Source organism: Aquila chrysaetos, chromosome 10 (genome assembly GCF_900496995.4).
Source record: "Aquila chrysaetos chrysaetos chromosome 10, bAquChr1.4, whole genome shotgun sequence".
Lineage (NCBI taxonomy): Eukaryota > Metazoa > Chordata > Aves > Accipitriformes > Accipitridae > Aquila > Aquila chrysaetos.
This window is the reverse complement of record NC_044013.1, coordinates 41,761,308-41,773,540: the sequence shown is the minus strand read 5'-3', so window position 1 is coordinate 41,773,540 and position 12,233 is coordinate 41,761,308. Positions and strand designations below refer to the sequence as shown.

General features: G+C 39.3%; 1 protein-coding gene across 7 annotated transcripts in view; it reads left to right on the top strand.

The window, feature by feature from the left end:
* SYNRG (synergin gamma) overlaps positions 1-11,686 on the top strand; it is a 45,211-nt gene extending 33,525 nt beyond the window's left edge. For 4 of the 7 annotated variants that reach the window (XM_030028300.1, XM_030028299.1, XM_030028297.1 and 1 more), the window contains 8 exons: positions 49-648; positions 1,005-1,168; positions 1,907-1,960; positions 2,707-2,803; positions 3,063-3,211; positions 6,062-6,172; positions 6,637-6,672; positions 7,717-11,686. In XM_030028300.1, the coding sequence (XP_029884160.1) occupies positions 49-648; positions 1,005-1,168; positions 1,907-1,960; positions 2,707-2,803; positions 3,063-3,211; positions 6,062-6,172; positions 6,637-6,672; positions 7,717-7,848 (1,343 nt within the window). In that variant the 3' untranslated portion in view covers positions 7,849-11,686. Of the gene's footprint in view, positions 1-48; positions 649-1,004; positions 1,169-1,906; positions 1,961-2,706; positions 2,804-3,062; positions 3,212-6,061; positions 6,177-6,636; positions 6,673-7,716 lie in introns of all 7 variants that reach the window. The other 3 variants (XM_030028301.1, XM_030028296.1, XM_041126759.1) reach the window with 2 other exon arrangements.
* The last annotated feature ends 547 nt before the right edge of the window (positions 11,687-12,233 follow it).

The window sequence follows — 12,233 nt, the reverse complement described above, 5'->3', positions numbered from 1 at the left end:
TTAACATTTGAACTTCAGCTTCTAATTGTAGGGGTTTGTTTTTCTCAGATATAGATGACTTAAAATGTGCCCCATTTGGAAGCTATAACAGTGGGTCCGCAGTCAGCAGCCTGGCAAGCTATGACTGGTCCGACAAAGAAGACATTCATCAGGGCAAGAAGCTCTCTTCCTTTGTCCAGTCTTCAGGAAGTGGATCCTCTGCGGCTACTTCTGTTCTTCAGAAGAAGGAGACCTTGTTTGGCAGTTCAGAAAACATTACCATGACAACAGTTTCCAAAGTGACAACCTTTTCTAGTGAGGATGCTTTACAGGATGTTTCCTTTGCAGCCTTTGCAAACTTTAAAGACTCTGGACCAATATCCAGCGGTCCAAGTGACGATGACATTGGAGACTTTGGTGATTTTGCAAGACCTTCATCAGAAGCACAGGATGCAGCAGCAGCTGACACAAACCAAGAGGCAGATTTCCTTGGTACTGGTATCTCTTCTGAACTGCGAAGAGAGTCCACAGATGACTTTGGAGAATTCCAAAGTGAAAAGCCAAAAATCAGCAAGTTTGACTTCTTGGTGGCAACTTCCCAAGGCAAGGTGAAATCTAGTGAAGAAATGATCAAGAGTGAACTGGCTACCTTTGACCTGTCTGTTCAAGGTAAGCCTGCTCAGGGTGGAGGAAGCCCATAATGCATGTGCTAATCAAAGGCTAATTTTTCTAATCAAATCATCAGTTAGCCAATGGGGATTGTTCCAAAGGCTACTAGAAACAAGCTGAATCTTCTCACTGATTTCTATTGTGTTTGGAGCAGGTGTCTTTCTAGAAGAAAAAAATTTTTGTGCCAAAAAATTGTAAGTATTGAGGAACTGGGGAAATTTGCACCAGTCACCGAGTAAATGGAAGACTTTGTTCTACTGGAGTAGCAGGGCAACCCTTGCTACCACTTTATTCATTTTAAATAGTCTATGCCTTTATGAGTAAAAGACTAACTTGTTCATATCCTAACTTTTTAGGGTCTCATAAAAGGAGCTTAAGCCTAGGTGACCGAGAAATAAGTCGCTCTTCACCTTTACCAGTTTTGGAACAGCCATTTAGAGATCGTTCAAATACTCTAAGTGAGAAGCCTGCTTTGCCCGTCATCAGAGACAAATACAAAGACTTGACTGGGGAAGTTGAGGTAAGGAATTATCTGGAATACAAGTAAATTGGCAATGATTTTCATCAGTGTCGTATCAAGGGTATTCTGTATCCCAGCTCTTTGGAACTTCAGCTATTTGAATTTAGGGTATGATTCTAAGATGGAATCTGGGTAAGGTTAGATGTTTGGACTGGAAACTGCTTATAAAGGAGGTTTCTTCTCTCCTGTCTTTAAAGTCTTGTGAAGTGGGAAAAAATTGCTGTTGTCTGAAAGTCAGTCAGAATCACTTGACCTTGCAGTCTAAGCTTGTAACTGGAAATTAGTTACGATTTAAATCTAATCCCAGCTTTGGCACCGAGACCATTGGCTTTGGGAAATGGCTTAACTTTTTGGCTGTGTGGTAGTTATTTCTCTTGCTCATCTTGAGAATAGTTGGTAAAAGGACTCAGATTAAATTCTGCTAATCCCCATTTCTAGAACAGCAGACCTGTAACAAATGTGTTGGGAGTAGGTATGTGCAGTGCAAACTTTTTACCCATTCATATATGCTTTTCCTTTTGAAACTAGTTCTACCTCCCAGAAATCAAATTTTAAAGTTCAGGTGCAAAGAGAACATTTAAAGAATGGGGGGAAAAATTAGGAGTAGGCATGTTAAAAGTTTACATAGCTGATCTGCAAATAGTCTTTAAAAATACTTGTCTACTGTATATCTGTTGTGATATGCGAAGGGAAATGCCTGTAGAAGCAAGATTCAGACTGTCCTTTTCTTTCAAATAGGAAAGTGAGAGGTATGCATATGAATGGCAAAGATGCTTGGAGAGTGCCCTGCAAGTAAGTGTATAGCCTCATCCAAAACCTTTTCCTCCTTTCCTGTAGGTGCCACCTCATTCAGCGTTTAAGATCGTATAGGCATAGAAAGGGTGGGAATCAGCCCAAGTGGATTACAGTTTTTAAACCAAAAGCTGTCACACAGCAGAAGCGTTACGTCCTCAGTTAAAGATCCTATACTAATCTCCCTGTCATTTGTGATTAGTTTGGCTTTTGCCTAAATCTTCAAGTTAACTAGTTAATGTGGTGTTCCTGCATTTTGGGTGCCCAGTAAGGTATGTTGTTCTGGGCATTGATACCAGCATCCGGCTCTGCAGCACTTCTTGAGAAACAGGCTTATTTAATGTGCTGTGCAGAGGGGCCATTAATTTTCTGGTAACGGGTGTCAGATGCTTCACAGCCAAATTAGTTTTCCTTAAAATTTCTTCTTTGCATTTGAGCATTAGCCAAAACTGTGAATCTTATTATTAAACTAGATAGCAATGCATGTTAAATAATAGTTAAAACTATTATTTTGGTAATGAAAATATTTGGGGGAATACGTTAAGGTTTTAAATGTTCATACTTTTCCCCTGATCTACTTACAGTTACAGCATGAATATATAAAACCATGTGATGGAGTATGGCAATTATTTCTTATTTAATTTGCCTCCTTTTCTGTATAACAGTTTCTGTTGGGGACAATCTTCTTCATAATAATTACTTTAAGGTAGAGAACACTATCATTTTATGAAATTCATTTCCACCAGGTCATAAAGAAAGCAAATGATACCTTAAATGGAATAAGTAGTTCATCCGTTTGCACTGAAGTTATCCAGTCTGCTCAAGGCATGGAATATTTACTAGGTACGTTTTAATTTACCATGTCTCTTACACTGAAAGTTCTCCTCTGAATAACGGTAATATATAATCACTCTTTCCAAAATGGTATTATTTTTTAGCTTAATCTTTGCCTGTACTGAAATAATGAACAACTCTTCTGCTAAATAAATGTAACCACCACTTTGAAATAACCGTCCATGACCACCTTTCATGTGCCATGCCTATTTTGTGCTATTTCTGAGTTAAAGTTTCAGGAATCCTCCACTGTGTTTTATATCAACAGGGGTTGTTGAAGTCTACAGAGTAACAAAGAGAGTTGAACTGGGTATCAAAGCAACTGCTGTTTGTAGTGAGAAACTCCAGCAGCTGCTGAAGGATATTGATAAAGTGTGGAACAACCTAATAAGCTTCATGTCACTTGCTGCTTTAACGGTAAGACCAAAAATAAGCTATGTCTTTACTAAAGGAAACGTCATAATTATATGTAAAGTGACTTCACGGGGTGTCCTAACTTTACAGTTTGTATTTTTCTCTTGCAAAATGGAAATGCACTTGTTTGTGAAATCCAGTTTAAAGGTCTGTGTAAGAAAACTGGTTTTTTATGTACAAACGTGACTTTATCTTACTTAGTGTCTTAATGATTTAGATCCTATGTATCTGTGGACCTCTCCAATAAGGGAAATGTAGTAAAATTTAAATAAGCCATTTTATGAAGCCAGAATAATGCGGACAGATCTTGTCTTTGTAATACCCCTGCAGTTAGTTTTAACACTCACGATACAAGAGCACACAATGTAGCAACACAGGAACAACTAAACTGTTTTCCCTTCTCTCTGCATTTGGAAATGCCTAAGTTTGCTTTGGTTCCTGCTACAGACTAAATAGCTTTTCCTCCTCTGAATAGAACTGCCAGAAAAAGCTCAATTGCTCTGAGACAGTCTGGTAGGAGCTTGCGAGCTTTCTATGTGACTGGGCGAGTGTGACAAGGGGAGATGGTGAGGGGCTGTCTGAGGGGTGGCCTTTAAGTGAAGGAGCACCCCATGGGATGGGTCTGCAAAGGAGTTGGGAAAAAGAGGGGCACGCTGGGGCCCGGTACAGAATACACACAATTAGAAGGCAAGAAAATCACTTTGCCATTATATACCTTGCACTTTTTTGTGTATGTATGTTGCGGGAAATACAATGTACAAAATTACTTTTTTTAACCACAGTAAAACTCATATTTTTAGGGAATCATCCATCTGTGGGTGCTTGATATCATCTTGCATAATGGATCCCTTTAACTCAGCATATACCTAAGGAGTCTTTAAATCTTAGTATCAGTACATTGCATCAAGCATCAATAAGCAGATCATTACCATGGTTATAGTTTCACTGAACATTTTGATTTGTGGCTTCCTTCTTGCAATGCAGCTATGGCCACTAAAGATTTTTGCTTCCCAATAAAGACTCGTTTGTAAGTAAGGCCCAGAGTATTTGGTTGCTGCTTGAAATAGCCATCTTTAGCTCACTGTCATTCCCTGCAAAACAGGTATTATAAATGATCAGTCCCTTTTTACACACCTTTTACACATTTTTAAACCTCTCCACTACAAACAGCGGTGGCAAGCAGGTATTTTTGGTGATGTCCTGTATTGCACCAAAGCCTGTCATAATATGAAATTTATACTTTCAATATTTTACTGCTTGAAAGATGAAGTTGATAGACTGGGATTCATCTGTTTGAACTCTGGCATTGTTGATAGTAACAATCTAAAAAGCTATTGGGATCGTCTCCTGATTTAAGCAAGTGGATTAAAATTTAGTTCTTAAAGTGCTTTTCCTTGGAAGATTAAAGGGATTATCTTAAAGTCCAAAGCTTGGCCATGTGTTCTCCGAGCTGCAGCAGTCCAGATAAATTTTAAATATACTAGGAGCTGCGAATAATGACTTCTCATACACACACACAGAGTACCTCTGAAGTTATCTAAGAGACAGAGACTCCCACAGCTCTCAGAATCATCCCTTTCTGTTTCTCTTCTCCACCTGGGTCACTGGAAGGTGTGGAACTCATACCTTCTTTCCCTGGTATTGCAGTCACCGATCCCAAATGATGCAGAATTGCCAGTTAAGTAGAGAGAAGTATTCTAGCTCAGAGGCATGTGCTTGGAAAGGTTAATTTTATCTTTTAAAGGATTTTGTTACAAGGTAATTTTATGCACAGCCTTGTGGTTTTTCACTGCAAATTACAGGATGACCTTCTCATTTGCTTCACTCATGCATTTGGTAAACAAATATTAGAGTGCCTTTATTAATTTGATTGATCTACTTAAAGATTAAGGGGTGTTTTTTTCAGGATTCCAATTATTCTCCAGCCATTCAGCGGGGGAGCGTGATCAGCATACCTAAAGTGTGGATTAAGAGTACACGTGTTCTAGGATCACACCATTTTTTTAAGCTTCTTGCATTTCTAGTCATTGTTTTTATTTGCACTACTATCTTCAAGCAAAATGTCAACAGTTTTATACCATCCTTATGCAAAGTTTTAAATTACCATTCATCTTGTGGCTGAAATGTAAGATGATGTACCAGAAAAGTGACTATATTCATTTATTACTTATATGCAAGCTTATTCTCCCAACCTTTGCCTCTTTTTAACCTGAGCTTGTGTATGGCTGGTGCCTTAATTCTTCTATGGTTTGGTTAACCTTAATATTCCATTTTGTACTGCTGTGCCATATTCTAGATTCCAAAAAACCTTCAGAAAGAACAACAACTGCCCTTTTTTGATCAGGCAATATTATGGAATTCAGGACAATAAACAGTGATACGGACACCGCTTCAAATGCTAACTAGTGAAAGCTGTGCTGGCCGATGCCTTGTTTCCTTGCAGCTGCACAAATAGTTGTTGCATACCACTGTTTATCTTCGTCCAGTTCTTAATACACTGCAGTTGAAATGTAGCAGCCGCCGCCTGGGCTCTTTCCTCAGAAGTTTCTTCCCCTTTTGATGTGGGAACATGGAACTTAAGAATTCGTTCCTTTGTAGTCTAACCCTTTTTCAAAAGCTTGAGTGTTATAAATTAATGCTGACGGAGATTGCATAGCAGGATTGCAAATACATACTAATGGCTCTGATTAAATCACACATCAGTTTATGAGAAAATGTAATATGTCATCCCTGCCGTGTTGCCGGTGTGATACCATGGCTCTCGGTAGCAACCAGATCGATAATTTTTATCCTGATGTCTGAAACTTTTTCAGTTACTGAAAATGCCTAAATTTTATTGTCTCATTTCTTTAGCCAGACGAAAACTCGCTGGATTTCTCTTCTTGTATGCTGCGTCCAGGGATTAAAAATGCCCAAGATCTTGCCTGTGGAGTGTGCCTCTTAAACGTGGATTCAAGAAGTAAAGTAAGTATAATGGCCTCTACTGTTAAACTAATTTTTAAATTATAGTTTGGACTTTCATTTAGGCCTTGGGTGTATTTAAAAAATTTTCATGGCTATAATTTATAACTGGAAGTGGCAAAGGCAAAATCTGACCTATAGATGGGACTCAAAAAATCAGTGTCCTATATTCATTGGGCTTTGGGTATGACAGAGATGTGGATAAAAGTTTGAGTTAAATTGTTCATAATGGGGAAGAAACTGGGATACTAAGACTTTAAAAGTGTGTATATATATATATATATATATGTAAAAATAAAAATCTTCTAATGACTTTTCTTTATGAAATGCATCTCTGAGGATCACCAGGAGGGGACTATTGCGATTAGCAGAGCTGGGAGGGAATCCCAGGATATGTACAGAGTAATGCCAACCCATTAACATATATCGGCAGTTTTGCTGACTTTTTGGTTTCAACGTTATTTCAGAAAGAAGAGAAACCTGTGGAAGAGCTTCCTAGAAAAGTATGAATCTGTAAAAAACATGTTCTTTATAGAATCATTCTTAGTTGAGTGTGGAAAGCTGAACTGCTAACTGGCTTTCAGCTGTCATTCTCAATTGTACCAATCATTAATCCTTTTCTTCTAGTCATTTTCTGTGACCGTAACACTTGATCTGATCAACTAACATGCTCTAGAGCCTCCCCTTTGTCTTGTCTGCATGCTTGTATCTTGTGAATAGCTTTCTGGTTTTGTGCTACTTCTGTTGTGTGGTAGAAAATTCACTGCAGTGAGTTTCTGAATTTGTAGCTCCCTGTGTGTCTGTTGCAGAAGAGGGGGAACTGTAGGGGTTTTTTTGCTACAAATATTGACTTTTGGCTATATGTAGTAGGCAATGGCATTTTTAGAAATCTCTGCAGGAAATCCAGGGTGTGGGGAACAGGGTTAGAATATTTTTTTTAAATAGGTAGCTGTGAAGCATTGGAAAGTATCTCCTAGCAACAAACATCGAGATGTTTTAAGCTTGTTCGTGGCTTCACATGCTCTGTTCAGAAGCTCCTATTGTAAAGCAGATTCAATTAACAGAAGAAAGTAGATCAAATTCAACCTGAAACAACACTAATATAAAGAATTGCACCTGCCTAAATCACAGCAAAATTTGACCCAGTGAAATAAATGCAGTAGTTATCTACTGACTGGCAGAACAAGCATTTATCTTGCATGGATACGTAGCAGAAGTAGAAGATGCACAAAAGAAGGTGAGTTAGTTGCCAGGTGTCAGATCAGACAGCTTGCTCATCAGATGGCTCCCTTAATACAGGGTGTAACAGGCAAAGTATGCATCAGGTGTGATGGTTGGAGTTGGAGTTTTTGTCCACCTGCAAACACTTTGCAGACTAAAATAAAATATTGTTCATTGGGTGGTCTGTTCAGAGTGAGAGGGTTCTGCCATGCCGTGCCATTCTGGGGATTACCAGTATCCATTGTGCAGTATCCATTTTACACTCTAGTTTCTAGAGCCTGGAGTAGATGAGACTGTCACACTTGTTTCAATTCTTGTTATTTTAGGCCTTTAATTCGGAAACGGATAACTTTAAGCTGGCCTACGGAGGGCACCAATACCATGCAAGCTGTGCAAATTTCTGGATCAACTGTGTGGAGCCAAAGCCTCCAGGTCTCATTTTGCCAGACCTGCTCTGAAAGCAGTTGCACTGAAGATGGAGTATCGGGTCTAATAATGCAGGGCACTTGGGGTAAATGGTGTGGTAGGGTAAGTGGAAGGCCTTGAGGTGTGGTTAGTGTTTGAAATGTTTCGGTTTGATTTTTGTACCGTAACGAGTTAAAGCCACTGTCGCATACAAATTGCTTGTGAAGAATTTCACTTGAAATGGCCAGTGTTTCAGAAATAACCAGAAAAAAATGTAGTGTGGCAAAAAATGCGGCATTTCAGTCTTTCTCAAGATGAAAGCGGGCTAGTCTTTGTAACAAACCAGTCTGCTAACCAAGTGCATAAATCTCTGAGAGAGGACAGTACCTAGCTTCCAAGAAAAACTGAAATGCTTACACTGATTTGCGTAGAAGTGACCACTTAAATACTTGAAGTACGTATTTGCAAACAAATCTTTTCTTTAATGTTTTTGGTATATGGACCATGATGTTTTTCTTTAAATATTTGCTACTATACTGTTACAATGCATACAATGCACGAGTCACAGTAATTTTAAGGCAAAATGAATTATGGACTTAGAAGGAATGCAAATGTGGAGAGCCATTGCATATTTATACTTCCACTGTTCTGTATTGTAAATTATACTGTATTCCTATGCATAGGTGGTTAGTGCTGGGGGATAAGGACTTGGAAAAATTTTTTAAATTTTCCCTATCATATCTGGATTCTTTAATATAGGCAGCTGGATTTTAAAACTTGTAGTCTTGGCTACTCTGTTGTAAATATAGACAAACTCCTTCCTTGGACTTGTCCTGAACTACAGGTATGATTTGTTATGTTTCACCTGACCCTTCGGTAGTTGTGTGGCTGCATCACTGTTGAAAATTGGACTCCACTGATACAGCATGTCTGCTCCTCTCTCTCTCTATTACCTTTTTTGTACGTTAATGTGATTTTCGTGATGGGATGCCTGCGTGTTACTTGTGCAGTCTAGTGCTATCGGTAATAATGTGTTTCTCTGACTTAGACTGGCAGCACGAGATGGCCCTTAGCTCCTGCCGCAGGTGGGTGTGATTTAGCACTGGAAGTTGGTGGGCTTAAGCAGGCTATTTTTTGAAGCAGGGTATTGCACACCTGCTGTTTTGTTGCTTATGGTAGGTACACCTATCTGGACAGAAGGAGGTCAGTATAAGAGACTATCACAAAATGTTAACCCGTACATCTAAAGTACCTGATTCTCTCTTCAGATACAATATCCAGACGACAGTACAGTCAGCTGTAGTGCTATTTACAGAATTTTAAACCTAGTGGGAGCTTCATGGCATTATTATAAAGAGCCTTATCACTATACAGTCTTAGTGTGCGGTGAATGAAGTGGGGTGTATATCCATCGGGTACAACTTGCTGCTTAATTCTTTGACTTAAGTTTCTCAGATCTCTAGAAAATCTCCCTTCTCTCCAAAGATATCAACAGCTTTTCCAAGCTAATCTTGCCTCCATTATAAGTAGCTGACACTGACCAGTGGTTATTCGCTGAAATAGAAATTACAATGAGGAAAAATGATGCTTTGTGTTTAAAAAAAAAAAGGCTTGGTTATACTAAACTATTAATTATACCACATGAAAGAATCTTGGCTAATAGGAGTGCTAGGTGTCTGGCCCCTTATTTACACGAATTAAAATAAATCTTCTTGCTGCCTGAAATTAGCTCATTCATAAAATAAGCAACTTGTGCCTCCAGTCACAAGCTCAAGCTAATCAAGTGGTAGGTTTTCCATAGTGTGACAGTGACTGCCTACCTTCTGTTGCCCAGTAATTATCAAAAAAAAGGCAGTCACTCATTGCTTGCTATTTCGTTTATTAGGTGTGAAATAGTTACAGCAGTCAGCACCATAGCTTTTGACCACATAGGTTGTTTTCCATCGTAATTAGGGGCTGCTGTATACATCACCAGTGCAAGCATTCCCACTGATGTTTGGGGTCTGCTCAGTGCAGTAAGCCAGTGCTCACTTTTGCATCCTGAATTACAGAAGCACTTAAGCATTGTCTGACTTCAAGCAAATGCCTCGTCTTGCTGCTAGCAAGGGGACTTCTCAAGTGGTTTTGAGTATCTGGCTGATGCAAAGGCTTATGCTTATGAAATGCTAGATTGGGAAAAGGGGGTTTATTGTTAGCATGGGTTTCCACCACAGTTCCTGAACACTTAGCTAGATAGGATTTTTTTTTTTCCTAATTAAAAGAGAATGCCACAAATAAAAGAGGCCACAATGTGAAACTTACACCAACCGGTATTTCAAATACAGTACCAGCTGTATTGTCATAAAAGCATTTTTCAGTGATGTTTTTCTTGTACTTGTTAAGCAAGTAAGTTCCCTAAGATGTATCCAGCGTGTCTTTTGGCCCACAAAAGTAAGGAATTGACATTTACAATTATAATTGCAGCAGAGCTTGCTGAAGTATGACACTACTGCTCGCTTGCTCCGTACAGAAGGGAAAGCAGCAGGCAATAGTACTGCATTTGTGGCAAGCAGAAAGCGTTCTTCTGAACCGAACACCTTTACGTCATGGGAATACACCAAATGTTTTGCATGTAGATACCCTCGATAAAGGCGTTGCACAATGAGGATCATCTCACTTACATATCCTAGTCATTAAAATGACTCACTGTTGCATTCAGCATCTTCTCAGATATTACGTTGCCAGCCAAAGCCCAGTGTCCTTGCAATCTGTATCCAAGGTTACAGTATTTTCTACAGTGCATTGTGACAGACCATGTTCCCCTGCTTCCTTTGCATACAGGCTAATGGACACGCTGCCTTTCGCTTTGGTTGTGTTGAATTTCATAAATGTAACTCCTTTTTCTGCATGTATCTTTTGCTAGAAAAGAGAAATGGGATTTTCTTCTTTTTTTTTTTTAAATGTACGTGTTCTCTGGAGCTGCCTTGGGATTACCTATGGAAAGTGATTTTTCTATATATTTGTGTATATTTGGAATTCTAAGAGATTGTTCGCTTGGTTATTTAATATATATATTGCTTTACCCAGTTGTATTCCTGATGCTTCTGTGCTATCTTCGTGTGTTGCAGTTTTTCCTTGGTGGCAGGAGTGCTGGGGAGCGAACAGACCGCTCCAGCCTATTCCCCTGCCCATCCATTGCCGTGTTTTGGTTTGAGTATCTCCCCAAGCTTGCTGACCCCGTGTTGGCTGTAGCCGCTTGGAGGTTATTTGTGGCGTGGGAATTGTTAACGTTCTGCACTTGACCGTTCCACTGACTTCCCCTCCCTGGCAGCAGCTTCTCTTCACCTGGGTTTGTTTTGAGCAGCTCCTTCCTTGAAATTCGTGCAGTATACGTGAAGTGATAGTGAAGTTCAACCTAAGGTTGAGAAGAAGCTTGTGAAAACCCAAGGAATGCTCTGATTTCTAGTTAGTTACATGTTGGATTAATTAAACTTGAAACAAAACCTGCCTTTTCAATAAAAGCTGCTATTGTACAAACTACTTTTTCTGAAAGATTTTTTTTTTTTCCTTTCTCTCTGGATCTGTATTTAATTCCAGTTCTCAATATTAAAATATAAATGTCATAATTTTATGAAGAAAAGTGGTCAGAAAACTTCTCTTTGTATTGTGATTCTTTATTCTGCCCTCTGGGCGAATGTTATTTCATTTCTAGAAGTGGTTTTGCGATTAGTAGTTGGAACTGTTTCGGTTTGTGCTATGCTGGAGTCACTGCTGATATTTTAAATCCAATGAGAATAAGTGTTATTAATGGACTTTAGTACACTGTTTACTCCCCTAATTCTTGCAATGATTTATAAATCCTTTGTTGAGATTCAAACCTTGTATTCAATAAAGAGCTCATTTCATATCTGACCAACCTGTGAAGTGGCTTGTTCCAGGAGGCAGCTAGAAAAAAATGGTTTTGCTGCTTGCTGGTACCCAAAGGTTGTCATCTCTGGTACGAGCTCCGCGGGCACTGGCCTGGGGGGGCTCCTCCTCAGAAATACATGGGCAGGGTGACATCTTCCCGTGGCTCGGGAGAAGCCTTGAAAGGTTGACAAAAAGGGCCTTAAACGTAATGAAGCCGTGTAAGTGAAACCCCCTTTGTGGCTAGTATTTGAAAGATGTCTCACCAAATAACATATAAAATATTCTTCAAGCAATTAAGATATCGACCATTTGGAAGAGCCTGTGGGGAGCAGGAAGAATGATCTTCCTTCCCCTCAAATCCAGCTGGTGTGCTTACAGCAATCCAGAGTTAAACTGTGGCTCGCCCTCTTCTCTGGTTTGTATAGATTTGAGGATGCATGAAAAACTGGGTTTTGAGGGGGGAAAAAACACTCACATAAAACATCTTTTGTTGGAATGAACACGAGGAGTTTTGCAAAGAAATACCTACAAGTATTAATACCATTGCACT